Here is a 25,814-nt window from a genome sequence, read left to right as displayed (position 1 = left end):
AATTTATGACCAAACAGGAGATAGAGAACATTATGAAATGCAAAATGGATAATTTTTTTTCTTTTTGGTGAGGCAATTGGGGTTAAGTGACTTGCCCAGGGTCACACAGCTAGTGTCAAGTGTCTGAGCCTGGATTTAAACTCAGGTCCTCCTGATTCCAGAGCAGGTGCTCTATTCACTGAGCCACCTAGCTGCCCCATTACAATCACTATTGATTACAGAAATGCAAATCAAAACAACTCTGAGGGTACCACATCACACCTATCAGATTGGCCAACATGACAGAACAGAAAAATGAAAAATGTTGGAGAAGATGTGGGAAAATTGGAATACTAATGCATTGTTGGTAGAGTTGTGAATTGATCTACCCATTTGAGAGAGCAATTTGGAACTATGTCCAAAGGGCTATAAAAATTTGCATACCCTTTGACCCAGCAATAGCACTTCTAGGGCTGTATCCCAAAGAGATCATAAATATGGGAAAAGGACCCATATGTACAAAAATATTTATAGCAGCTCTTTTTGTGGTGGTAAAGAATTGAACATTGAGAGGATACTCATCATTTGGGGAATGGCTGAACAAGTTGTGGTATATGAATGTAATGAAATACTGTTGTTCTATAAGAAATGATGAGCAGGCATATTTCAGAAAAAACCTGGAAAGTCTTCTGTGGACTGATGCTGAGTGAAGTGAGTAGAACCAGGAGAACATTGTACACAGTAACAGCTACATTGTTTGATAACTACCTTGGCCAGACTTAGTCCTTCTCTCCGCAATGCAAGGATATAAGACGTCTCTAAAAGTCTCATGATGGAAAATGCTATCCATATCCACAGAAAGAACTATGGAGTCTGAATGTAGATCAAAGTATACTATTTGCTCTTTTTTTCTTTTGTTTTTTCCTTCTTGTGGTTCCTCCTATTGGTTCTAATTCTTCTTTACAACATGACTAATGTGAAAATATGTTTAATGTAATGTATATATAGAGCCTATATAAAATTGCATGCTATCTTGGGGAGGGAGGAGGAAAGGAAGGGGCAGAAAATTTAAAACTTAAACACTTATGGAAATAAAAGTAGAAAACTAAAAATAAATTAAAAAAGTGTCTGGTTTAAGTACAAAGATAAAGAAAAGAATATTAATAAGGTGACAGTCTAATACTGATATTAATTTAACCCATGATTTTTAGAAATACAGCCAAATTTCGCCTTACCTAAGTTTTATGGGGGCAAAAATTCTACCTCTAGATTTTGGTAAGAGTGACAAGGTTCAAATCTTGAGAGGGCAAAAGCCCTCTATTTCATCTGCTCAGTCTTTTGCCAATGTTTAAGAAAAAATTCTTCAAAGTGGGTGATATTCCCACTCCACTTTGCCTTACCCAGCCCTTGTGTCTCTTCTTGCTGAGAGAGCAAGATGGAGAAAGACTGTGGTATATAGATTACTACAAGTCATTGTTTTAAAGAATAAAAAACAATATTTACTGAATGAACTGTTTAGCTTAAGTAGCAACAATTTCAGTGTTAAGCCCCAAAATATCTCATGAAAATTTAAGATTATTATTAAAAAGGCAAGAATGGAAGCATTCAAATGTTACCGTTACACAACTTACCTGAAAACACCAGATGATAGCTTCTCCATTACATCTTTTAAGATGCGTACCTGAAAGGTCTGTTAAGTTAGCAACACACAAATGATAGGCAGGATATTAGAAGAAACCATTCAATAATTAAAAGGTAACAGATGCTTGATTTGTCTTTTTCTTAAGCTTGGAGCAACTTTTAAAATATAATTAATAAGCATTTGCTTTCTTAAAATTTCCACTCTTTTACCCCTAATTGGGAAAAAAAAGAAAGAAAAATGAAACTATTTTACCAAATATGCATAATCAAGCAAAACAAATGCCCAGGTTGGCCAAGCTAAAAAATGTGTCTCTATTTGCATATTTAGCTTTTAATTATCATCTATCCTTTGGAATCATGGTTGGTCATTATGGTGATCAGAGTTTTAAAATTTTTCAAAGCTGTTTATTTTTACCTTACTATTACTATAAAAACTGTTCTTGTTCTGTTTGCCTTGCATTAGTTCATACAAGTCAGGTTTTTCTGAAACTTTCTTTTAGAAATTTTATATAATCTTAGAGTCACATGCCATAATCTGTTTAGTGACTTCCCAATTGATGAGTAACCACAGGTGGATTAACTTTTTGGGCATAGTTCCAAATTACTTTCCAGAATGGCAAGACCAATTCATACCTACACTAAGAGTGAATTAATGTGCCTTCTGACCACAGGCCTTCCAACTCTTGTCATTTTCCCTTTTTGTCAACATTGTCAACCTGACGGGCAAGCCATGGAACCTCACAGTTGCTTTAATTTGTGTTTCTCTAAATATTTAGGATTGGGAGTATTTTTTTTTCATATGGCCATCCATAGTTTGGATTCCTCTCAAAGTCTGTTCAAATACTTTTACTATTTGTCAACTGGTGTAATGATTTGAGCTACTCTCAGAAATTCTAAATATATATTAAGTCACACTGAAATAATGAAATCCCTGAAAGAAAAATTTCAATGGCAAAGTGTTGAGAGAGAATTGTGAAGTAGTAGTGATAGATATTTAGAAAATCTGAAACAGGCTAGAACAAGCTATTTCAGCTTCAGAATTCAAAACAGCTAACTGGGAGAAAACTATTTGCAGCAAATTTATCTGACAAAGGTCTGATCCAATATATCTAACATAGTAAACTGATTTTAAAAAAAATGTCGACATGTTTCTCAATAGAGGAAAGGTTAAAGGAAGGCAGTTTTCAAAAGAAGAATGTCTAGCTATCAACAATCATGCAAAAATGCTCTTGTTCACTAATAAGTCAAATTAAAACAACTCTAAGGTTCTACCTTATAACCATCATATTAGCAAAGACAGCAAAACAGTAAAATGGCAATTATTGGAAGATCTGTGAGAGAAAAAGCATACTGATAAACAGTTGGCAGAGCTGTGAATTGGTCCAAACATTCTGGAAAGAAATATGTTAAGTATTTGGTGCATATCCTTTGACTTGGTGATACCTACTATTAGGTATACACAAAAAAGTCAAACACAAAGGGAAACTATTTCATATTCACAGAAGTACTTTTTGTTCTGGCAAAGGATGGAAACAATGTATGCTCATCAGTGGGATATAGCTAAATAAATTATGATGTAATAACATAATGGAATATTAAGAAATGAGAAGCAAAACGGGTCTGGAAAAACTTTGGAAGACTTGCGTGAACTGATGTAGAAGGAAATGAGCAGAACCAGGAAAATAATTTACATTATGATTACAATGATGGAAAATAAAGCAATTTTTAAAGACTTCAGAACTCTGATCAAAACAGTGATGAATCGAGGGGCAGCTAGGTGGTGCAGTGGATAGAGCACTGGCCCTGAAGTCAGGAGGACCTGATTTCAAATCCAACCTCAGATCAAATACTTGACACTGACTAGCTGTGTGACCCTGGGCAAGTCACTTAACCCCAATTGCCTAAAAATTAAAAAAAAAACAAACCAGTGATGAATCCTTATGTTACTTCAGAAAACTAATGACCTTAACAGGGAGGTTGATAAGACATACATAGTCAATGTGTTGATTTGTTGTTGAGGGTACTTCCATCCTCCTGGTCATTCAGGTTTAAAACTTTGAAATTATCCTTCACTCACTCTTACCCCAAATGTCAAATCAGTTCCCAAAACTTGTAGTTGCTGCTTCTACAATATCTCTCAGATCTGTCCCCTTCTGTTACTCTATGGATGTCATAGGTCTTCAACACTTTTCCTCTGGACTAATATGATAGACTAATTGGTCTTGCATCCTCAAGTTTCTTCCCTCTTCAACCCATCTTTCACACAATTACCATAGTCATTTTCCTAAAGCGTATGTCTGACCATGTTACTCCCTGACTGAATATTAACTCCAATGGCTCTCTATTGACTCTAAAATCAAATATAAGCTCCTGCTTGACATTTAAAACCCTTCACAACCTACAACCTACCCTAAACCTACATTATAAACCTTATAAATTATTCCCCTCCCCTTAAACTCTTAAGATTCCACTCAAACCTGGCCTTCTTGCTATTCCTTACTTCCTAACCTCTCTTAATTCCAGTGCCTTCCCTCTATTAATTACTTCCCATTTATCCTGTATATAGCTTCCTTTGTATGTATTTTTTTTTTGCAAGTTGTCTCCCTCATTAGATTGTAAACTCCATGAGGGCAGGGGCTGTCTTTTCCTTCTTTTTGTATCCCCAGCACTTAGCTCAGTGCTTGGCACATAGAAGGCACTTAATGTTTATTGAGTTAAATTTATTTAAGATGACACTACATCTATTCCTCTGCTTGGAATGTTCTTTTTCCTTATCTCCATCTGTAAAAAACCTTGTTTCAAAATTCTGTTCAAGTGTCACCTTCCATATGATGACTTTCCTGATCCTTTAGGATCAGTTGCTATTTCCCTCTCCCCCATTTTCTAGTATTATTTACATTTATTTATATATAAATTGTTTTCCCTCAATTGAATGTAAGCTCCCTGAGGGCAGGGGCTATTTAGTTTTTGTTTCTGAAGCCCAAATAGATAGCACAGTACCTGGCACATACTATGCACATGAGAAATGCTTGCTGAATATTTGGTCATGGTGTTTAAATCCCAGAGTATACTCCATTTATTTACACAAGTAGGCCAAGGAATGGCATTTGCGCTTACGCAAGGGTATAACCATTGATAACAAGGTTATTTACTTTATCAAAGACTCCAAACCCTTCAAATGTAAAGTATTACCTCTAATAGACAGGATTTCCTAGAATTATTTTGAGATGTATAATGGATGACACCAGGTGTGTAATTTACTAAGGGACAAAGCTCTAGGTGGTCCTGCAGAATACACGGAGTTCAGAGAAGTTTTCCAAGGCACATTAATCTATTTAGAGCCAGTGTGCTATGGCATTAAATCTAGTTTCTCACCTCATTCAACTGAAAGAGATGTGGCGAGGGGTCCGTCCTATAGTCTCCTTCTCAGTCATTTATTAGGATTGAATAATTTTAGTGATAATAACATGTTGCTCATGATACAGAACTATAATAAGACTTTTAATCAAATGTAATGCTTATTTTGTACTTCTTCCTTATGCCAAGAGTTATATCTTGGGTTACATGGTATATAAACAATTATATAACAAAACCTTATTTTCCTCAAGAGTGTTACTAATATAACTAACATACAAAGAAAATTAGTGCCTTAATCCTTATCTTTCTGTGTTTTGATTATCTTCAAAACAACTTAGTAGTTCAGGCACATTAATCCTCTGTTAGTGGAGCTGTGCAGTGATCCAACTATTCTGGAAAGGGATTTGGAATTTTGCTTAATAAGTGTCTAAAACGTTTAAACCTTTGGACCCAGAAGCTAAGAATAAAGGTTGAGGAAGTCAAAGATGGGAAACAAAAAAGGCCCCATACACATCAAATATTCATCCATATACTATAAACATTTTTTTGTAGTAGCAAAGAAATGCTACAAAGTAGTTGTCCATCAACTGAGTAATGACTAACAAATTGTCGTGCTTGAATACAAGGGAATGATTCAAAGGTGCTTTAAAACTGACAAATATGAAGAATTAAGAGAAGCATGGAAATATGGATATGAACTAATACAGTAAAGAAAGCATAAACAGTAAAATAATATACATAATTACTACAAAAACAAATGGAAAAAATAAAAATTTAATAATTAAAAGATTCATTAGCATTTTACAATCTGTACTGCATTACAAAAATAAGGAAGGTATACCTTTATTTCAATCAATCAACAAACATCTTAATAAGCACCCTAGGCACTGAGGACACAAAGGCAAAAATTAAACAGTTCTTACCTTCAAGGAACTTATATTCTGTGAGGGGAGACAACATGTATACAGATAAATAAATACAAAGTAATGTTTTGGAGAAGCATCATAAGATAGTCACATCAGGAAAGCTCTCATGTAGTATGTGGTACCTTAGCTGAGCTATAAGGAAGCTAAGAGTTCCTAAGAGGCAGGAGGAAGCATATTCATATATATATATATATAATACATATATATATATGTATTATAAGCCTGGAAAGATAGCGAAGGCCACTGAATGCCAAAGAAAGAAGCTTGCATTTAATGTAACATATTGTCATTAGAGTTCAATAAGCAGGGAAGTGACATGGTCAGAAGTGTGTTTTAGGAAGACTACTTTGGCAGCTGTATGGAAAATGGACTGGAAGAGGGGAAAGACTTGAGGCAGTGAAACCATTTAGGAGGCTTCAGGCGAGAGAAAATGAGAGCCTGAATTAGGGTTTTTTTAGTATGAATAGAAGAAGGATTTGTTATCTGGAGTCTATAGACAGATTATAGGGGCTCTATGAACTCGGAAGGGAAAAAATGATACCTTTATTTAAACACAAGTGGTTTTCTTTGTAATCCTAGTATTCATTTTATGCATTTTAAAACATTACTCTGGATCAAGGTCATAGGCTTCACAAGACTGCCAAAGGGGTCCATGACACATGCAAAAAAGGTTAAGATTAAGTAGAGAGAAGGAGATGGATGTGAGATACTGTGCACTTAAAATCAGTAAGACATGGCAACTGAATGTGAAGAGTGAGGGGTGAAGGTTGACTGTAGATGTGGAACCTGGGAGACTGTAAGGATGGTGGTACTTCTGGGCAGAAAAAAGGAAGTTCAGAAGAGAATTGGGTTTTGGAGGATTTTAATTCTGTTTTGGATATGCTAAATTTGAGATAGGACATCGAGTTAAAAATGTCCAATAAGGAAGGATTAATGAGTCGAGTAATCCAGGACTGGAATCCAGGATATAGTTTAGTGATGGATACATAGATAGGAGCCATTTGCAGAGAGATGAACACATGAACACTAATGAGAATATCAAGAGAAAGAGTGTAGAAAGAGAGTGTAAGACAGAAACCTGGTAAGGCAGAAACTTGGAATGGACATGGAGGATGACTGAGCAAAGGAGACTGATAATAAGCAGTCAGACAAACAGGAGAACCAGGAGTTATAAAACCTAGAAAGGACAAAGTATTCAGGAGGAGATAATGATCAAGGGTGTCAAATGCTACAGAGTTGTCACAGATGAAGCCTGAGAAAAGGCCATTGGATTTGGCAACTGAGAGATCATTGGGAACTTTGGAGAGTAATGTGGTGGAAAACAGACTGTAAAGGGTTGAGGATTGGGAGGAAGTAAAAGCAACAAAACAGGGATCCTGTCCGTGGCCTTGCCTCTCCCCCTGTTTTTGTTTTCTAGTTTTTAGTTTTTTATAGGGAGAGATATAGTACAGTAGACTGATCAAGCCTTTTTGATTCCAATCATTTGTCAGTTCTTGCCTCCCTGGTTTTACACTGTATTTACTTATCTGTTTAAGTGCTATATCCACCCAACAGAACATAAGCTCCTAGGGCTCAATGGAATTTTAATTTTTGTCTTTGTTATTTTGAGTATCCAACAGAGAGTTTTCATCGTAGGAGATTAGCAAGTGTTTGCTGAATTGTCCTGCTAAAGAGGTAGACCTCTGCAAAAAAGTAATGCTTCAAAAAAAACCTTTAATAGTTATAATAAGTTAACAAGAAAAAATCCAATTCTGTTAGATAATACAATATAGTATACATCAGTCCATACCTATATGATCCCTAAATAGAGGCTACATCCATAAAATAAAATTATCTTTGCCAGAAAAAAAAATGTAGGTACACATTAAAAAATTGCATTGGTTAAGCTACACTGAGGTGTTTTACAAAGCAGTTGTTGGGGAAAATGTCTGGCTTGTATTTAGATCCACACAATTTGTTACTTTTAGAAGATCAAAAAATGGCATTAGATATATAGAATGTTCCAGTTTTAAGCTTTAATAGCCTGTATTTAGGGAAACAAAGTCAACAACTCACCACTAACTTTCAGGTATTAATAGAGGAAAGAAAAATCTGTTGATAGGAAAAGCATCATGACATAGTGGACTTAGAATCAACAGATCTGACTTTGAATCATTGGTACTGATATTCAGTAATTTTGCATCACTTTGGGCAAGTCACAACCTTTCTGAACAATAGTTCCTTTATTTGTAATAGTAATAATACTTTTACTATCTACCTATAAGAATTATTATGAGGAAAGTGCTTTGTAAAATGTAAAATGCTAAAATAATGGCAAAATGTATATTACGGCTCATATGAGGAAAAGAATCCATTTGTTAATTGGCATGGGGACCCAGCTTATGAAAAGACAAAAGCTTGAATCATGGTTTAAAAAGAAAAAAGCACTTTAAAAAAAGATTAGGAACTTGAACAACTTTATGAGAAACAGCCGAACAACCTGACTCTAGTGAACGTTAATCAGTTTTTATTGCTTTATTTTTTCTTTTAATCCCTAATGTACAAATAGTGTATATATTTTTACAAAGCTGAATCAGTTTGTATAGATTTTCATTTTCTGCCTTTTCTCTCTTGGTATTATATAATTTTAAGTTTTCATGTGTTAACACAGGCTATGTAATTGTCATTTTAATAGCAATATTTCATCTGATAATTATACTATTATTTAGCCATCCTTCTATTGTTCATCATTTGTGTTGCTGAAAATAAAAGTTTTGAAGAGTTGAAAAGGTGAGCTCAAAATAGTTAAATTAATAAAAGTTTATCTTCTGAACTCACTGATTTTTTTAATGCAAACTCAGTGATATTTTAAAATGAATTTCATCTTACAAAAACAGAGAGGAGTCTGTTATAACAAAGGTAGATTTTCTTTAGTTAATGTTCTAAGATTCTATATAAATATTTTAAAATGAACTTCAATGTTTTAAAGTTGTGAAATCAACTTTTCATTGTACTTAGGTAGTTAGGCTGGGTTATAAATGAATATATATAGCCTTTTTTTCATATTTCAAGGATATATAATTTCACTGGTTTCACTCTTTTCCACAAACCCTGTTCCAAACTTCCCTATCTGTATCAAAGGAACCATGGTTCTTCCAGTTATCCAGGGTCCTTCACACTCCACTCTCTTTCACCCTACATAACCAATAAGTTGCCTAGTCCAGTCAATTAATTCTTCACAACATTTCTCAAATCTATTCCCTTTCCTTCACTCAAAATGCAATCATTCTAGTTCTGGCCTTCTTCACTTCCTACCTAGAATATTGCAACACTTTTCTAATTGGTTTTCTTGTCACAAGGTTTTCCCTTCTCTAGTCCATTCTCCACCCACCTGCCAAAGTAATATTTTTAAAAGCAAAGGTATAACCAAGTCATTTTCCTGCTCAATGAACTCTAGTGTTCCCCTGTTTCCTTTATATTCTAATCCAAACTCCTTTGGACAGCATTCAAAGGGCTTCACAGCCCATGTAAGTTACTTCTATAGGCTTACTATACTTTATCCCTTTTCTCAACCCACACTGTCCTTCTTGTCATTCATCCTACAAGACATTTTATTTCCCATCTCCTTGCTTGCCCACAGGGTATCCCCCAGGTCTGGAATACAAACCCTGCTCCCCTCTGCTTCTTAACAGTCCCTAGTTTCTTTCAAAATTCAGTTCAAATGCTACCTCTATGTGAGGCCTTTCTTCATACCTCTCCCCTCAACTGCTTGTGATATACCCCATTCTCTAATTTTGTATATACTTACATGTATACATGTTGTGTCCAATTATGGAAATTAAAGTCCCTGAGGGTAGAACAACATTATAATAGGCTATGGTCCCAGTGGCTTTTATATATTTGTAAATGCTGAATGGAAATGAATTTGGTCCACAGAAATAATGCTGTGAATGGGCAATAGGGCAAATGAGATTACAACTTTATCTGGTTATAATGTATGAATAACAGTGTAGGTTGAGGCAAAATTGCATGTGATATGCTTGTAGTATTAAGGATATCAATCTTCCTCTCACAATGTAAGCTTTTTCAAAACATTTCAAGTTGGAGTCTCAATTCACTAAAAAAGGATATAAAGATATTTCCCTTGTTGTACATTTGACAAATTCCAAACTTCATCATTGAGGAAAGAAACTGTGGCTCCCTTAAGGAAAAGGCAGTGGCTGTCTGGAGGATCCAACTTTAATAAAATGTAGAAATATTAATTAAATTGTTCTGAGTTGATCAATAGAGAATTAATTTCTTGATCCAAGTGTATTTAAAAAGTTAAAATTTGCATGTTTTTATATTTGTGACAGTTACAAAACAATGTCCCAATCAAAAGCAATTGGCATATATACCTTTTGATAATAGATGATACAAGAGGAAAAAAATATGTATGTGTGTGTTCTCCACTCCCCCCCTCCATACCATTAAACCCAAGAATATAAAATAATTTGCCATTTTCTACACTGAGAGGCAGCTAGGTGGCTCTTTGTAGAGCATTGGGCCTGGAGTCAAGAATACCTGAGTTCAAATCCAGCTTCAGATACCCACTAGCTGTATGACCTTGGGCAAGTCACTTAACTTCTGTTTTCCTTAATCGATTGGAGAAGGAAATGGCAAACCACTCCAAATATCTTTGCCAAGAAAATATCATACGGGTCACAAAGAATCAGACATTACTGAGCAACATTAGAATGGCATAATGTTACAAAAAGGCTGCTCTAGCTCTCCACTGACAAAATTTTATTAGCTTATAGGAATGGTTTCAAAGATCAACCGGTCAGTGTGAAAGACTGGTATAGACATGTATAAAACACTTTTGTTAATTGTATCAGTCCTATAATAAATATTTTATTTCAATTGTATTACAGTAACATTTGTTAGTAGACATACATACATACGTATGCACACACACACACACACGTCTCATTAATTTTATTTGCATTAGGGATTGGTGATAATTGGAGTAAAGATAAAGTTTACCTTTGTATTGCATAAACATTAAATTAAATAAACTGATAGTATAAATAAGGTTTCCTGGAGAAAATGTCTAAATTACTTAGAAGAAAGAACTATTTTTAAGAAGCTTCAATTCCTTCAGAAGTCAATATTTCCAAATCATTGATATGCTAATTATAAATTCTTATCCAAGAAAATTCTACTAGGTAACACTGCAACATTTCATTTAGTCCTGGGTACTAAATGTAGTTGAAGATGATAAAACTACATTTCTTTAAAAAATATTCTAGAATTTAAGACTTTTTAAGAAAATAAAACATATTTACTAAGATTTCTCAATTAGTCTGAACTTCTCAGGATACAGTTCTACATTAATTAAATCCCCCTGATAAAGGTACTGCTTTTTATTTATTTATTAATAAAATGTATTTATTACCTGAAGATTTTCTTCTGTGGTTATCCAGTGGCCTCCAACACCAAGAAGTGTGATGATATCATGCTTGTGTGGTAACAGATGTAATTTTAAAGCAGGCTCATCATCTTTACTATACAATCTCACTTACAAGGGAATAGGAAAAAAAACCCATTTAATATTTATTTGCACATAAACATTTATTTCTCAAAAAACTGCTTTATTCCTTATCAAAAAACACAGCAATTTGTACACAATAACAGCCATGTTATGCGATGACTAATATTGTTAAACTGAACCCTTCTCAGCATTACAAGGATCTAAGACATCTCCAGAGGCCCTGGGATGGAAAATGCTGTCCACATCCAAAGAAAGAACTATGGAAGTTGAATTGCTATCACTTATTTTTACCTTCTGTTGAGTTTTGTTTCATCTTTCTGATGGTTCCTCTTATTGGTTTTAATTTTTACTTGCAACTTCACTAATGTGAAAATATGTTTAATAGGAATGTAAATGTAAAACCTATATCAGACTGTACGCCGTCTTGGGGAAGGTGGGGGGGGAGGAAGGGGGAGAAAAATTTTCAACTCAAAAGCATATGGAAGTGATTGATGATAAATCAATAAATTAATAAAATTGGAAAAAACCCCACAGCAATAACAAAGATTTTTCAGTTCAGAAAAAAAAGACAATACATTTTTTGTTCTGAAACTTTAAAATTAAATTTTCTGTATAAAAACTGGACATTAAAATTGTAAACAGAACAACTAATTCTAAATATAAATGAATTCAAATGTGAAAATCTACATACATTTGAAAAGTAGGCCAGGTTTAATGACAAATAATTTACTGTGGTAATTTAACCATAAAGCTAACATGACAGATGACTTTAAAAAATCAGTTTTAAAAAAGCTGCATTTTTAAAATACTGTACCCATATTTTTTGTTGTAGTTGTTTTTAGGCAATTGGGATTAAGTGACTTGCTCAGGGTCACACAGCTAATGAGTGTCAAGTGTTTGGTTTGAGGCCACATTTGAACTCAGGTCCTCCTGACTTCAGGCTCTATCCACTGCATCACCTAGCCGCCCCTCGTACTCATATTTTATTACAACAGTGGTGTCAAACTCAAATAGAAACGGGGCCACTAGGTTGTACATAAGGATCCTTGTGGGCCATGTATGGACTTAGTTTTAAAATGTAATGAATGTTACTTGTATTTAATTGTACTTCTATTCATTTTGTTACATATTTCCCAATTATATTTAATCTGGTTTGGTGCAGTCTGCATGTTTGAAATTACAGATATTCACAGCAATCATACTTTACAGAATCTTGGACTTTAAAAGGAACTCAAAACTTCTGATCCAATTTCCTTTTCTGAAACAGTCATTTAAGTTTCCAAACTAATGAATTCTTTTTCATTAACTTGTTCAGGCGAAAAATATATACATATACTTCTACTTTTAAAAATGTTTTGAGTTATAGTTTCTGTAAAAGGTGGTACATATTAACAAAAATGAAGTCATTTTCCTAAGTTTTAAATCACTGTCTTCCTCATTCAATGATACCAAAAGTAACTTTTTAAGCTATGGGTAAAAATACAAAAAATGCCCAACTGGCTGTTCTTTAGACAGAGTATAGTAGTTAAGGTTATTCTTTGTGTAACAGCAACTAACTTAAGTACCTACCTGAAAGTGGTTGCCCAGTAAATATTTTTCTGAATAAATGACTGCTTGTTAAAGCCAAATAAGTGAAAAAGGAACAAACATAATCCTTGAGGCAAGCACATATTCTCTTTGTAGAAAATTTGTAGAATGTGAGCTACATTACTACAGGGATTGCTTCAATTTTGTTTTTGTGCTTAGCCTGGTAATGTGCTTAATACATGTTTGCTGAATCCCTGTCATTCTGAACCCACTCAAGTTCATGCTCCTTCCTTTATAATCCTCTGATCAATTTCTAGTGACCAACACCAGACCTGAGGTTATTCTTTGATGCTAATAAAAATGCTCAAGAAATGGGGGCAGCTGTATTCCCCTATGGTCTGGTATAGAGGGTAGGAGGAAAAGGTCTTAGCCAGTCCTTTCTTGGAATTATCAAGTGTCTGACACCACAGTGATATAGTCTAACTGATAACTTGGGGGTAATGTCCATAAACCTGGGACAAACCTTAGTAAGTTTATTAATTATGGTCCTGTTTATAGTTTTCTTATGGAGAGTAATCTTTTATTAGCTTCCTGAGAAATATCAGCCTATTTAAATGCAAATACCAGAGTAGCCATACTCTGAAATAAGAAAAAAACCGTGTAATTCATAATTATTAGTGAGATTCAAGTTTCTCTAAGATATACAAATGAAATTAATAACAGAAGTATGTGCTGGAGCCATCTTCAACTGGCTCACAAAAGCCAATTGTTCAGTTTTCAGTGTGAGCATTAATAACTTGGAAATCAGAAAATGCCAAACAACAGGGCTTTATCTGTTGTTTTGCTATCTAAACTTAAAAAAAGTGATGGAGAAACCGTTAATAATGCAGATTAATCAAAAAAGTATGTTACGTATACAAATTTTTTCCCCAGAGAGCCAGTTGTTAAACATTTACCAGCAGACCCACTGGTAACAAAGGAGACCTCAGCTTAAATGAATGAATTCTTTGAACTGACAAAAGAAGTATAAGAAATGACCTCAATTAATGATTTCTTAATTCATCATTTCTTGTTCTTGTACATTATTGTAAGAACCCACATTTGATCATCACAGATGTTATTTTTAAAAAGGTCATCTTTGAAATTCAACCAACTAAAGAAGTACAAATGGTATTTATTTAGCATATTTCTTCTTCAGTGATTACAAACCTCCAGCATCTAGGATAATATCTACTCCTATGCCACCTGTTTCTTCCAAACAGCTTTCAGCAACATCAACTTTTCCATTAGACACATCTATCACTCGCACTATAAAGGACAGAAAATCAGGCAATTACACAATATTCTCAATCAAAACGTACTCATCATAGATTGAGGTTGGAAGACTATAAAAAAGCTAAGAAAAATTCTGTCCTCCAAAATGTGTTAAGTGATTGACAAATTAAAAAAGAAAAAAAAATACAAACCAAAATTATACTTTTGACCTGATACAATTTTAAGGAACTAGTTGAAGAAGTAAATGGTAAATTAGACAGCTCTAATTCAGAAAATATAGACATAAAGGATCAAGGAGTCCTAAGTACATACTGGACATGAATTATTCAAAATGATGGATCTATAATCTATGTACAAATCCAAAATACACAAATATTTAATTCAATAGAATCACTTGATTCAAATGAAAGACAATTATGAAATTTCAATCTTGGCTTCGGGTCCCTATTTGTTCAGATATAATTGATACTTTTTACCCTTAATAGAACCAAATGGATGTAGGCAGCACAGTACTTACCTACCAAGGGTTGTTTTAGTCCTTCTCAAACATAGGCATACCCCAAAATGAGGATATAGAAAAAGAACATGATTATTTTTAGCACTTGAGTAGTAAAACTTAACCAAATCAAACCCAACAAATGATTATTCTTCAGTACTATATAAGAACTACAGAATTTTTAAAAATTTCCCACAACAGGACACAAAAAAGGGTATCAATACTCTCTCTTACCAAAGATGGCAAAAGCCTTTCAATTATTAGCCTGAATACATGAAGAAATTATAATTCTCCTTATTTGAGGTTTTACTGATGCCTTTTGTTTTTATATCACATTAAGTTGCAAATATATCCTTGCTTCTATCTATCAATCTTTCTGTTGTAACAAAGATTATTTTCCTAAAAAGCCATAATTCCATAAAACCAATGGTCACATTGTGTCTGATAGCATATGCAACACTGCCCACTCAAAGCCTCCTCACGTCTTCTCTGAACCTCTCCCATGAAAGGAACGAGGTAGAATAATGCATCATATTTGGTAACAATCTCAATTGCCAAATGTGATGGTCTTTTTTCAATCAGCATCCCTCTATATGTCCTCTGCAGGACAATGAATGAATTAACAATGAAGACCACTGTTTTCCTCCCAGCTATTTTGTACTTTCTGGGTTTTTTGATACTTCCTTCTCTTGGCTTTCCTTTCACTTGATCAACATCCCATCCCCTAATTGTGTGTTTATTCCAAGACTCTATCCTAAACCCTCTTCCATGTTTTCCTCTATATATCTCTTGACCTCATTAGCTCTTATCACTTCCAGATCTACATATCTGGTGTCTTGTCTAAGCTTCAGTCACACATTACCAACCACCTATACTTTAAAACAGTTGGGCTATTATAGTCATCTCAAATTCAAAAGAGAACTCATTATCTTTTCCCTAAAATTCAATGCTCTTGATAACTTCTCCAACTTGCTTCAAAGTTATGACTGTCTTTCCAGTTGCCCAGGTTTGTAATCTTGGAGTCATACTGGACTTTTTACCCTCCACTCCACATATCCATTCAATTGCCAAGTCCTGTCAGTTCTACCTCTGAAATATCTCTTACATCCTTCCCCTTCTTTCTAATCACATGGCCACAACTCTAGTTCAGGCCCTCATCATCTTTTATCCATACAACAAGGATTTTCTAATTCTTCTTCCTGCCTCAAGTCTCTCCCTTCTCCAATCCATTTTCTTACAAAGCTGTCAAAGTGTGATTCCTAAAACAAAGGTTTGATCATGTTACTTTCATGTTCAATAGACCACAATGATTTCCAATGATTACTAAAATCAATCACAAACTCCTCTGATATTTAAAGCCTTTCCCAGCTACGTAGCAGGTGCCTTCAACCTACCAAGGTAGGCTCATTTATAAATGATTCCTTTTCATGGATGCTTCAATTCAGTTAAAGAATTTTTGCTTTTTGCTGCTTCCCCCACAAAAAAGTCCATCTGTGGGCTTCATGCTTTTTCACAGGATGTTTCTCCCATTAGACTGTGAGCTCCTTGAGAACAGGAGCTGTCCTTTGCCTTTCTTTGTACCAGTGCTTAGCACAGTGCCTGGAACATAGTAGGTGTTTAATACATTTATATTTTTATTTTTACCCTTAGTGCTTAAGTCCTGGTTGATACATAGTATGAGTCTTAGCAAATGCTTGCTGATTGAAAATTCTTACACATTTATATGTACACAGTATTGGGATAGTTTGGATTTGTCCTATGTTTTTCCCTTTCCTACAGCAAAAATGTAAATGTATTAATACAATGATGGGCTTGTAACCCAACTTGTGCCTACTCTTGCCTGTGATGTTTTCCAAATTGAGCTTAAGAGATAAGTGACCACAATTATTGCACCCTATGAACGTACCAAACATTGAGCAATGCTGGCAGGTAAGCCCTTTAGTACTATTGTTTAGTACTACTCTATCCTAGAGGTTACTTATCAGGATCGTGGAAGGGTCCTTCCCTACAGTTACTCTTCTGCAAGGCTGGGACAATGAAACGTCCCCCTTCAGGTATATTAAGCAGCATCTTCAAATTGAAATATATTTAGGGATGGAGGTAGAGGTTTAAGCGCAGGGAAGACTGTATTGGCCAAAGAAAAAACTGGACTGGGAAGAAATCCAAGGAAAATGTTTCTTATTATTTTGTTATTTTTCTCTTGCTGCTTCTTCTATTTATTCTGTCTTAGTGGTAGCACAGATAGAAGCTGCACCACTATGATGTAACCTCTCAACAACCTGGCCCAATGATCGTGGTGGCAGTGACACACAGCACCACGGTCAACATGGACAAAAGGAATGCAATTTCCCCAGTGATGCAGAACTTACAGAGTAGCATGACAAGAATGTAAATGGAGTAGCAAGAAGCTGCTCTACTTGGCAAATGTTGTCTTCTTTTTTATCCTTTTTTAATGGTTTCTCCTTTGTCAGCTTCATCTTCTTTTCCCCCTTCTTTTCTTTTTTTGAATTTAACTCTTTGGTTCCTACTACTCTTTTCCATGCCTTTTCTACCTTTTCTTTTCCTCTTTTTAGTATTTCCTTTCCAGCTCTCTTTTCTTTATGATGTTCCTTTCTGTCCTCATGACTGTTCAAGCATGTTAAGGCTTTTCAAAAGTGTATCTCCATTCTACCATCTGCTCCCTCCCCGCCCCCCCCCCATCTTTCAGCAGACAAGAAAACTCCTGTCAAACCAAATTCAAGAGGATCACATACTTACCTCAGGCAATCACATACAGAATTTAAGAATAAAATTCTTAAATAAAATTTAAAAATAAAAAATGAGAAAACAAGTATTGTAGAAACAGATTAGCTGAATGGAGCAAGTTTACTTTATTTAAAAGCCTGAATAGAGAGACAAAAATGTGATATAAAACATAAAAAGTAGCTTAAAATTAAATAAACTAATTTAGCACAGAGAGAAAATTTTTTATTTTAAAAAATATTTACTTTGAAATTTTTTTTATTTATAGTAAGAATTAAAATTGTACAATATACTTTATCTTCAAAACTTTGTACTAAGAATATATTAAGAAATATAACTTACCTATTGCAGGCCTAAGTCTTTCAAGATATTGTTTATCTTCAAGACTGTATGCTGTCGAAATAACTTTGGCCCCTCTGTGGTGTGCTAACTGTATAGCTATTGTACCAAATGCCTGTGTACAAAGGAAATACATATATATATATATATATATAGATATAGATATGTATATGTATATGTGTACACACACACACACATATATATATTCTTTTTTATATTAATTTATATACACATATGAATTCAAGACCATAATGAATGTGTCTGAGAGCACATCTAATTTGATTTGTGGAGTTCCTAAAGTTTGTGACATAGAAAGGGAGTTATTATTCTTTCAAGATGGTGATAATAAAAGAATGCAATTTTCTGATATGTATTACTTAATATCCTATATTCAAGATGTTCTTTCTTACTCCTGGCCAAGATGGCAGATATTTTAGTTGTTTTTCAAGAGTGGCTAAACCTAAGCTGTTTCACTCTCACTTCCTTGTAACAGTTCAACTCAACATAATAAGCGTTTATGTTCCAGGCCCTGTGCTAGATGCTGAATGAAATAGTAGATATATTTTGTAGATAACTGGCAAGACTTAGGGATAAAGTCTATGGCCATGGCAATGAGAAAAGCTAAATGACCTTTTCAGAGGAATAAACCTATGACCTTTGGCCTCACTAGCAACATACTCTGAACTAATTCTATTTTATATATCTATAAATACACACATATGTAGCTATGAGACTCCCTTCTCTTTGAAGATCAAAGCATTTTAAAACCCAATATCCTTCCAGTAACACTTGACATAAACATAGTGCAAACTTTTATTATTTCAGTTTTAAAGAACAGTGAATCAGTGAGGAAGGATTCCTATGAGGCCAGTGTTTAGCCCTAAGACCAAAGTGCCTTTAACAACCTCTTAAGTTTATAGATATTGCAGAAAAAATAATGAAAATGGTATAATATTTTAGATGTATTGTTCACAAGATAAGAATACTAAAGTTAGAAGTTTAGTTCACAAATTCATAACTGAGGAAAAACTGTTGTGAAACTCATGGGAGATTTATATTTTTCATTTAGCTGCAGATGGAGAGGATGCCTTTTTCCTGGCCTTTCTTTGAAAGCAGGTTAAAATGTCTCAAGTATAAGCCTCAGGTACTCATGGGCTATGCCTACAGATATGTATCAAACTTATAACACATTAATTTAGGTTGTTTTCTTTTGAACTTCTTTAGGAGGTTCAGAGTAAAGGTAAATGCTACATCTAGCACATGCTTCTGGTCACATTTGATAGACTGATGAAAGCCACTCAATGCCAACACAAAATGTGACAATGGAAGATATAGAGCATTATTAGCATAAGGACTAGGATAGCAGAATGGGCAGTCTGTTTTTTGATTCCCTGGTTTACTTTGTTTTTATAATACTCTGATTCTAACACAGAATTACTGTACCCACACTCGCTCCATCCATTATGAGCACTGATTTTCCAGGAGAAAGATGAGAAAGAGAATGCAGAGCTGTGTAGGAACGTATCCCATCACGGATCACTCCTGCCGCTTCAGCCCATGTGACCTTTTCTGGTTTATGTACTATGCAAAGAGAATAATAGAAGAAAAAGGCAAAAAAGGTTATTTTTATTAGCGTTTGACATTATATCTTACTATTGAATACTTTAGAGAAAAAGAAAAGCAAAGCCAATTTCCTTATTAGGCAGTGTAGACCCACATTATAGATTAACTTATGATTTGACTGACTAACATATAAATTTCACTGTACCTTACTTTTGACTTCTGTAAAATGGGGAAAATGATAGATGTTTTACAGGTTTCTGATATTCTAATATGCAAGGTATCATAATCACCATTTGTTTCTTTACAACAAAGTTTATGTTGCATGAAAAGACTGATAGGCAAGGAGGCAGAATGGATATGCCTCTGGTATATACTAGCTATGTGCCCCAGATAATTTTCTAAGATTGTAAATTAAAGATGAGCACTGATCTGTATGGGTGGAAGGAGTTTTACAGAATTATAGATTTAGAGTTTGGCAGGACTTTAGTGGGTGGCTATCAGATCTAATCCCTTTATATTACAGACAAGGAAACTGACAAAGGTTAAATGGCTTGACCTAGATAAATCAGCTAGTAAGTATCTGAGGTAGTATTTGAACTTAAGTTTTCCTGAGTCCAAGTCCAGCATTCTTTTCACTATGTCATTTAGGTGTCTCAGATCTCATCCCAATGAAATTACAATCTAGACAAAAGTACATACACACATGTGAAAATATATTAAATATTTATGTGTGTATATTGAAAGCAAACTACTGAGGAAGGTTGTGAAGTAGTTACTTTTTTTCTAACAATTGCCTAAAAAGGAAAGACAGCTAATTTTAGAAAATGGTTTAAGTAGCAAAAAAGGATTTGGAAGAGATGACCTCTTAGGTTTCTTTCAGATAATACCGAAAAACATAAACAACAACCTGATCAAATCATTGTCATATGGTGAGAAAGATGGATATAGGTAATAAAAAAGTTAAGACAATGTCAGTCGGGATGATGTATACCAGGCCCAGTATATTTTTTTGCTTACTATAATTTGGAACTGGTGGGCCCCACTAGTACTTAATGGCTAATAGACAACTCTTTTCCAAGATCCTCTGACTACAAAGTCAATGCACTTTATGCCATAGCTCAATGGTTCCATTTCAGTCAGTTGTGGAAAGAAGTGCTGAAGCAACATTAAACATGGAGTAGGAAACAAGACAATTGAGAAATGCCATTTCAATAAACATTTAATATTCAGATAATGCATTCTGAACTAATCTCATTTTTATAAATTGTTAGGGAAAGTTTTGGCATATTATTTCTTTATAACCAGGCATACCTGTAATTTTTGTTTATTGCCTTTTGAACTTGTCTTAGGGTACATTAATCCAAAAGCAAACTAAGAAAGCCATTTTATGGGGCTACTGTCCTGATTGAGTATGGGTTGGGATATCTATAATGAAATTAATTTTGCCTTTCATCTACTCTATTATACATAATTATGAATAATTCAGAAATAACCAAGTTTCCATTATTAAGTTTTTTTCTATAACAAAATAATAGAAAGTCCTGGGATTATAGATTTAGAGCTAGAAGAGATCTTAGAGGTCAATGACTCCAAAAAACCCTTATTTTACAGATGAAGAAGCTGAGATTTTCTCTTAACTAGAAAGATTAAGAGACTTGGACAATCACAAACATAGTATATGCCTGGGCTAAGATTTGAACCCAGGGCCTCTGGTCTTCTAAAACGTTCTACTCTGTCACACTGTAAACTCAATCCTAATAATTTTAAATAAAACAGCAGTGGTTTGTAGCTAAATATCTTCCACAGAAGCCACATTTGGTGGCATTCAGATGAATATAAATGAAAAAAGACAGAATATTTACATCAACTACCCAAGATTGCTCTATGGGATAAATAGAACTTCTTGTAACAGAGCTACTGGTTGCCCTTTCTAACTGTAGAATGAATAAACAATTGATAAACTAAGGTTTTTACTGCAAAGGGACTGAGAAACTGCCCTTTATTAAGGAATAAATAGGAAAAAACATTTTAGCTATATTACTAGGTGTAATTCTATGTGTAGGACTTAGGCTTGTAGGAATTTATATGTGTATTCAATGTGTCTATAGTTTAACAGCTGTAAAAACATTTTAAAATTATGAATTTAATTTTGAAATTAAATTATTGATTTTTTTCCTCTTGCTGAAATCATAATGATAAAATGCTACCTGAAAATTCTAAGAACAGAAACACACTATAACTTAAACCCCCCTAATTTGAAATGCACATCAATTCCAAAAGGCAGGCTCTTCTGGTTTTTTTTTTCCACTTAAAAAAACAAACCTGTTAAACACATGAAGAGTACCAAAAAAATACTGCATAAGGAAATGGTTTACTTCTGTAGTACAGCAAAAAAAAAATATTTACTTCATTCTTTTCTTTATTAATTTATTTTTAGTTTTCAAAAATCACTTCCATAAGCTTTTGAGTTTTCAATTTTTCTCCCCTTCTCTCCTCAAGACGGTGTACAACCTGATATAGGCTCTACACATACATTACTATTAAACATATTTTCACATTAGTCATGTTGTAAGGAAGAATTAGAACCAATAGGAAGAACCACAAAAATGAGGAAACAAAACACAACAGAAGAAAAAAAAGAACAAACAGTATGCTTAAATCTGCATTCAAACTCCATAGTTCTTTCTCTGGATATGGATAGCATTTTCCATTATGATACTTTTGGAGATGGCTTAGATCCTTGCATTGCTGAGAAGGACTATGTCTATCCAAGTTAGTCATGGAACAACGTGGCTGTTACTATGTACAATGTTCTCCTGATTCTGTTTACTTCACTCAGCATCAGTCCATACAAATCTTTCCAGGTTTTTCTGAAGTCTGTCTGCTCATCATTTCTTATAGAACAATAATATTCCATTACACTCACATACCACAACTTGTTCAGCTATTCCCCAAATGATGAGTATCCCCTCAATATCCAATTCTTTGCCACCACAAAAAGAGCTGCTACAAATATTTTTGTACATATGGGTCCTTTTCCCATTTTTATGATCTCTTTGGGATACAGCCTTAGAAGTGCTATTGCTGGGTCAAAGGGTATGCAAATTTTTATAGCCCTTTGGACATAGTTCCAAATTGCTCTCTCAAATGGGTGGATCAATTCACAACTCTACCAACAATGCATTAGCATTCCAATTTTCCCACATCTTCAACATTTTTCATTTTCCTGTTCTGTCATGTTGGCCAATCTGATAGGTGTGATGTGGTACCTCAGAGTTGTATTGATTTGCATTTCTGTAATCAATAGGGATTGTGATGGGGCAGCTAGGTGGCTCAGTGGAATCAGAAGGACCTAAGTTTAAATCCAGGCTCAGACACTTGACACTTACTAGCTGTAGTGACCCTGGGCCAGTCACTTAACCCCAATTGCCTCACCAAAAAGAAAAAAAAAATTATCCATTTTGCATTTCATAATGTTCTCTATCTCCTGTTTGGTCATAAATTCTCCCATTATCCATAAATCTGATAGGTAAACTATTCCTTGCTCTCCTAGTTTGCTTATAGTATCAGCCTTTATATCTAAATCATGCACCCATTTTGACTTTATTTTGGTATATGGTGTAAGATTTTGGTCTATGCCTAGTTTCTGCCATACTGTTTTCCATATTTCCCAGAAGATTTTGTCAAATAGTGAGTTCTTATCCCAGAAGCTGAGGTCATTGGGTTTATCAAACAGTAGATTACTATAGTCATTGACTACTGTGTCTTGTGTATCTAACCTATTCCACTGATCCACCACTCTATTTCTTAGCCAGTACCAAGTAGTTTTGATGATTGCTGCTTTATAATACAATTTAAGATCTGGAATGGCTAGGCCCCCTTCCCCTGAATTTCCTTTCATTAGTTTCCTTGATATTCTGGACCTTTTGTTATTCCAGATGAATCTTGTTACTATTTTTTCTAGCTCTATAAAATAATTTTTGGTAGTTTGATTGGTATGGCACTGAATAAGTAAATTAGTTTAGGTAGAATTGTCATTTTTATTATATTAGCTCAGCCTACCCATAAGTAACTGATGGTTTTCCAATTATTTAGATCTGACTTTATTTGTGTGGAAAGTGTTTTATAATTGTGCTCACATATTTCCTGTGTTTGTTTCAGCAGGTAGATTCCTAAATATTTTATAATGTCTACAGTAACTTTAAGTGGAATTTCTCTATTCTTGCTGTTGGGCTTTGTTGTAATATATAGAAATGTTGATGATTTACAGGGAGTTATTTTATAGCCTGCAATTTTGTTAAAGGTGTTTATTATCAAGTAGTTTTTTACTTGATTCTCTAGGATTCTCTAAGTATATATCATCTGCAAAGAGCAATAGCTTTGTTTCTTCTTTGCCTATTCTAATACCTTCCATTTCTTTTTCTTCTCTGATTGCTAAAGTTAGCATTTCCAGTATTATATTGAATAAAAGTGGTGATAATGGACATCCTTGTTTCACCCTGATCTTATTGGAAATGCTTCTAGGTTTATTTATTACATATGATACTTGTTGAAGGTTTTAGTAGATGCTACTTATCATTTTAAGGAACCCTCCATTTATTCCTATGCTGTCTAGTGTTTTTAATAGGAATGGGTGTTGTATTTTGTTAAAAGCTTTGTCTGCATCTATTGAGATGATCATGTGGTTTCTGTTAGTTTTGTTGTTGATAGGATCAGTTATGCTGATAGTTTTCCTAATATTGAACCAGCCCTGAATTCCTGGTGTAAATCCTACCTGGTCATAGTGTATTATTCTTGTGATAAGCTACTGTAATCTGTTTGCTAATATTTTTCTTAAAAATTTTTGCATCTATATTCATTAGAGAAATTAGTCTATAATTTTCTTTCTCTGTTTTGACTCTTCGCAGTTTAGGTATCAGCACCATATTTGTATCATAAAAAGAATTTGGTAGGTCTCTTTCTTTGACTTTTTCCCCAATAGTCTATACAGCATTGGTATTAATTGTTCTTTAAATGTTTGATAGAATTTGCTTGTAAATCCATCTGGCCCTGGAGATTTTTTCCCAGGGAGTTCATTGATGGCTTGTTCAATTTCCTTTTCTGAGATGGGGTATTTAAGTATTTTACTTCCTCTTCTGTTAATCTGCACAATTTATATTTTTGTAAATATTCATTCATTTCACTAAGATTGTCAAATTTATTGGCATACAGTTGGGCAAAATAGTTCCTAATTATTGTTTTAACAATCTCTTCGTTGGTGGTTTTCAGTATTTTTCCTTTGGTTTTCAGCATTTCTTCATCCAAAAGAATGAAAATAATGAGACAACATACCAAAACTTATGGGATGCAGCAAAAGCAGTTCTTAGGAGAAGTTTTATATCTCTAAATGCTTACATGACTAAAATAAAGAAAAAGGAGATCAATGAATTGGGCATGCAACCAAAAAAAGTAGAAAAAGAACAAACTGAAAATCCCCAATTAAATACCAAATTAGAAATTCTGAAAACCAAAAGAGAGATTAATAAAATTGAAATTAAGAAAACTGTTGAACTAATAAAATAAAACTAAAAGCTGGTTTTCTGAAAAAAAAACCAAACCAATAAAATAGATAAACTTTTGGTTAATTTAATTTAAAAAAAAGAAGAAAACCAAATTACCAGTATCAAAAATGAAAAGGGTGAATCCACCACCAATAAAGCAAAATTTTTTAAAAAAATATTCATCTATATATTAAATCTACAAATTAAAAATCATTCTTAATTGTGTATTTAAAGCAGGTCCTCAAAGATCTCTACTTGACAATGATTTGTTAGCTTAGTTCAAATTAGGAACCATATCCACTTTTATTTAAACAATTAGGAGATAAAGATAAATAATAGAACCAAATGGCTTAAACATTTAAAAACAATTCATTTTCATTTAAAAAATAAAATGAATAAGTAAATCTCAAATATACTAACAACAGAAGCCAAGGACTAGTATATATAGTACTCAACCATTCTTTCCAATTTCAGATATGCCAAGGTTTGGTGTTAATTTTAGTTTTTACTTCAAATTAGCTCAGGGTGAGAAATCAAAAGCCCACAGTGGAAATTACACCTTGTGGGAAATGTACAAACTTATTAAAGCTAGTAGTCCTAGAAAGTAAAACTTAAAGGGCTTTTCACAAAGTTTAGTCGGAATACACATTTCATTCCTTAGGTACCCACTGAGTAGATATAATGAAAATTGAGTAACAATAACCTATTATATATGAGTGAAGATAAGATTAATAAAATCTTAGAAAAGGCTGGATTGTAACATACCCAAGTAATGCTCATGTATTCTAACAATTTCACAGACACCAGATTCTTCAGAATCCAATGGCAAAATTCCTTAGGGGAAAAAAAAAAGTTAAATCAGAAAAGTAAATCTAAATTTAATGTTCATAATCAATAAGCTTTTTCTCTTAAAGGAA

At 33.9% G+C, this 25,814-nt stretch overlaps 1 protein-coding gene across 5 annotated transcripts in view; it reads right to left on the bottom strand.

Moving 5' to 3' along the window:
- Nucleotides 1-25,814, bottom strand: part of CRYZL1 (crystallin zeta like 1) — a 68,073-nt gene that overhangs the window by 2,182 nt on the left and 40,077 nt on the right. For 2 of the 5 annotated variants that reach the window (XM_020995923.2, XM_020995921.2), the window contains 8 exons: nucleotides 25,663-25,731; nucleotides 19,242-19,375; nucleotides 17,798-17,909; nucleotides 14,735-14,755; nucleotides 14,152-14,250; nucleotides 11,320-11,441; nucleotides 10,014-10,119; nucleotides 1,611-1,656 (listed from right to left, as the gene is read on the bottom strand). In XM_020995923.2, coding sequence (XP_020851582.1) covers nucleotides 1,611-1,656; nucleotides 10,014-10,119; nucleotides 11,320-11,441; nucleotides 14,152-14,250; nucleotides 14,735-14,755; nucleotides 17,798-17,909; nucleotides 19,242-19,375; nucleotides 25,663-25,731 — 709 coding nt within the window. Of the gene's footprint in view, nucleotides 1-1,610; nucleotides 1,661-10,013; nucleotides 10,120-11,319; nucleotides 11,442-14,151; nucleotides 14,251-14,734; nucleotides 14,756-17,797; nucleotides 17,910-19,241; nucleotides 19,376-25,662; nucleotides 25,732-25,814 lie in introns of all 5 variants that reach the window. The other 3 variants (XM_020995924.2, XM_020995922.2, XM_020995925.2) reach the window with 2 other exon arrangements.

The sequence above is a fragment of the Phascolarctos cinereus genome, unplaced genomic scaffold, assembly GCF_003287225.1.
Source record: "Phascolarctos cinereus isolate Bilbo 61053 unplaced genomic scaffold, phaCin_HiC Scaffold_726;HRSCAF=1367, whole genome shotgun sequence".
Classification (NCBI taxonomy): domain Eukaryota; kingdom Metazoa; phylum Chordata; class Mammalia; order Diprotodontia; family Phascolarctidae; genus Phascolarctos; species Phascolarctos cinereus.
This window is presented reverse-complemented; position numbering and strand designations above follow the sequence as displayed.